The 2183-nt window shown below is 41.7% G+C and overlaps 1 protein-coding gene across 1 annotated transcript; it reads left to right on the top strand.

Moving 5' to 3' along the window:
* Positions 1–786: 786 nt before the first annotated feature.
* On the top strand, positions 787–1795 carry LOC109622431 (uncharacterized). The gene is made up of 3 exons (XM_020076754.3): positions 787–1024; positions 1096–1455; positions 1513–1795. The coding sequence occupies exons 1-3, from the start codon at positions 987–989 to the stop codon at positions 1676–1678; spliced, it is 564 nt and encodes a 187-aa protein (XP_019932313.1). The 5' UTR covers positions 787–986; the 3' UTR covers positions 1679–1795.
* Positions 1796–2183: the final 388 nt, after the last annotated feature.

Raw genomic sequence — 2183 nt, 5'->3', positions numbered from 1 at the left:
AGTTTCAGGTTAGCGTGCATGTTTTAAATTTCAAATATTGGATCGAGACTATGTAGACAACACTGAGAAAACCTACCATTTTAACTTATCATTCCTCTTTTAGTCGTTCTATGCATTATTTTACGCAAACAATTTAAATGTTGTAATTTTCTTCCACTCGGGAATGAGCCACGTAGCTAATGCGAAAAATTCACGAAAGGCAGCGCCAATTCCACCCCCACACCAAACTAGTATAGGCTCAAGTAAGGATTCAATAGGGATTTCGAAGCGCTCAGAAAAGCTCGCCTTCTAAAATAAGCTTTCGATGATCTTTGCGATAACGTGCTTAGATTAAGACGCCTATCAGTGAGATATCCGGAAAGTTTGCTCGATTCAGACAAAACTATTAGAATTGCAATCCTTTTCTATCCAAAAGCAATATACAATCAAAACTCTTGCACGGCATAAACTTTTCCGTTATGGTGTCTAGTGGATCCTTATTTTCTTTGTGCACGCTTCAATCACTCTCAGTTTGCGGTAGTACCGTCGAAGTGCACCAGACGAGCTGGAATTATCGTTTCGCCGCATGGCATGCCATTGGATAGGGGAAACGGTATGCTCACTTTACCATCACAAGCTAACGTGCAAAAAGTTTCAACTCAGACCTAGCATTTTACCACCATATTCCCTATTGGTGCTCGCACAAATCCTGGAGTACCGTGCGAGTGAGGATGAGGAGAGGTGTCAGCTTCGAAGTTGAAATCCATGCCCTACTACAGACTGGCCTACAACCACAACAAAAGTTTCCTTTTTTGTTTCCAGCCTAGAAATGGTACCATTGAGGTTTGCACTACAATTCCAGTTCTCTACTGGGGCAGTCGGTTTTTTGACTCCCTCGGGAACGAGTACGAAATTGGGAGAACGTGCACATTTTAATTGGTTAAGTCAGGGAAATCGATCTTTTTGAAAACTGTTAAGTGCGTTCACTCGTGCCCTAGTGAGCTAGGATGGCAGCGTGGGGTTCGTTGAAAGTGGGGGGTCCCTCGTAAGTTTCTTCAAAATGTCTGCATCATAACTCAATTACCCTCTTATATAATCGTTGCGAGTAATTACCAGCACTACGACCACCACCTGCAGCAGTAACACCCGGCTAACGCGAACCCCCAGCAAAGGTGGAGTCGCAGGGTTGTTCAGTGACACGCTAACCGCTGCGCTTGGAAAGCGAAAGAATCGCTTCAAGGAAATCACCGAAGAGCTCAACCAACGGATCAACAAGGAGGAAAAGGACGAACCCTACCAGAAGCCGCTGTTCAACACCGACAAAATCAAACGCATCATGGAGCGGGTCATCGAGAAGCAGTTCGATGTGGACGAGGAGGAGATGCGCTACATTTACGATCCGTCGAAGAACTTGCAAATGTGTCAGAACATAGCCAAGCAGATCAAGGATCGGATTAAGCATATGAACTACAAGCGGTTCGTACTTTGGTTCGGTCTAACTTAGTAATCCTAACAACGAACTATATTTCTTAGGCATCGGATCATCAGCCTGGCTACCATTGTCGAAAAACAACAGCAGGGGGTGCACTACAAAATGAAGTATATCTTGGATCCCAAGATGGATGACTACATTCGGCACTATCACGAGACGCCCCATTTCTATATAATTGCAACTGTGATTTTGGTGCACAAAGATTAAGTCTTTTGGAGAATTAATGCTATAAGTTATACACAATAATTGTATTGCGTCGAAAACTGACCGCTACAAATGATATAAACATTGCATATAAATTGTTCAATGTGTTTCTACACACGTAGTGCAAAACGTGTATTTTGTTGAAAATATGAATAAACTGTTTAAACAGAAAGTACCTGTTCATGCACCTACACTCCCGATCAAAAGTTTGGGGTCACCCTCTCAAAAACTTGTCATTTTTTAGGCCCATATCTCCGCTAATTTGCGTCCGATTCCAAAACCCTAGGTCTCATTCAAAAGATAATAAGTCAAAGAAACTTTGAACATGATTTAAATGAAGCTTTTTCAAAAATGTTAGTATGTAAACTTAACCCAAAGCTGCCAAATTTTCTAAAAAATGAAAATAAACTTACGGCAGTTTCGCTTCGGGTCGGGTCGACCAAATTTTAAGATGAGAATGGTAATATATCCTATTTTCTATTAGCTTTAGACTGCTTTTTGCCGATTT

Source organism: Aedes albopictus, chromosome 2 (assembly GCF_035046485.1).
Source record: "Aedes albopictus strain Foshan chromosome 2, AalbF5, whole genome shotgun sequence".
Classification (NCBI taxonomy): Eukaryota; Metazoa; Arthropoda; class Insecta; order Diptera; family Culicidae; genus Aedes; species Aedes albopictus.
Note: the sequence above shows the minus strand (reverse complement) of the source record. Positions and strands in the feature narration are given on the sequence as shown.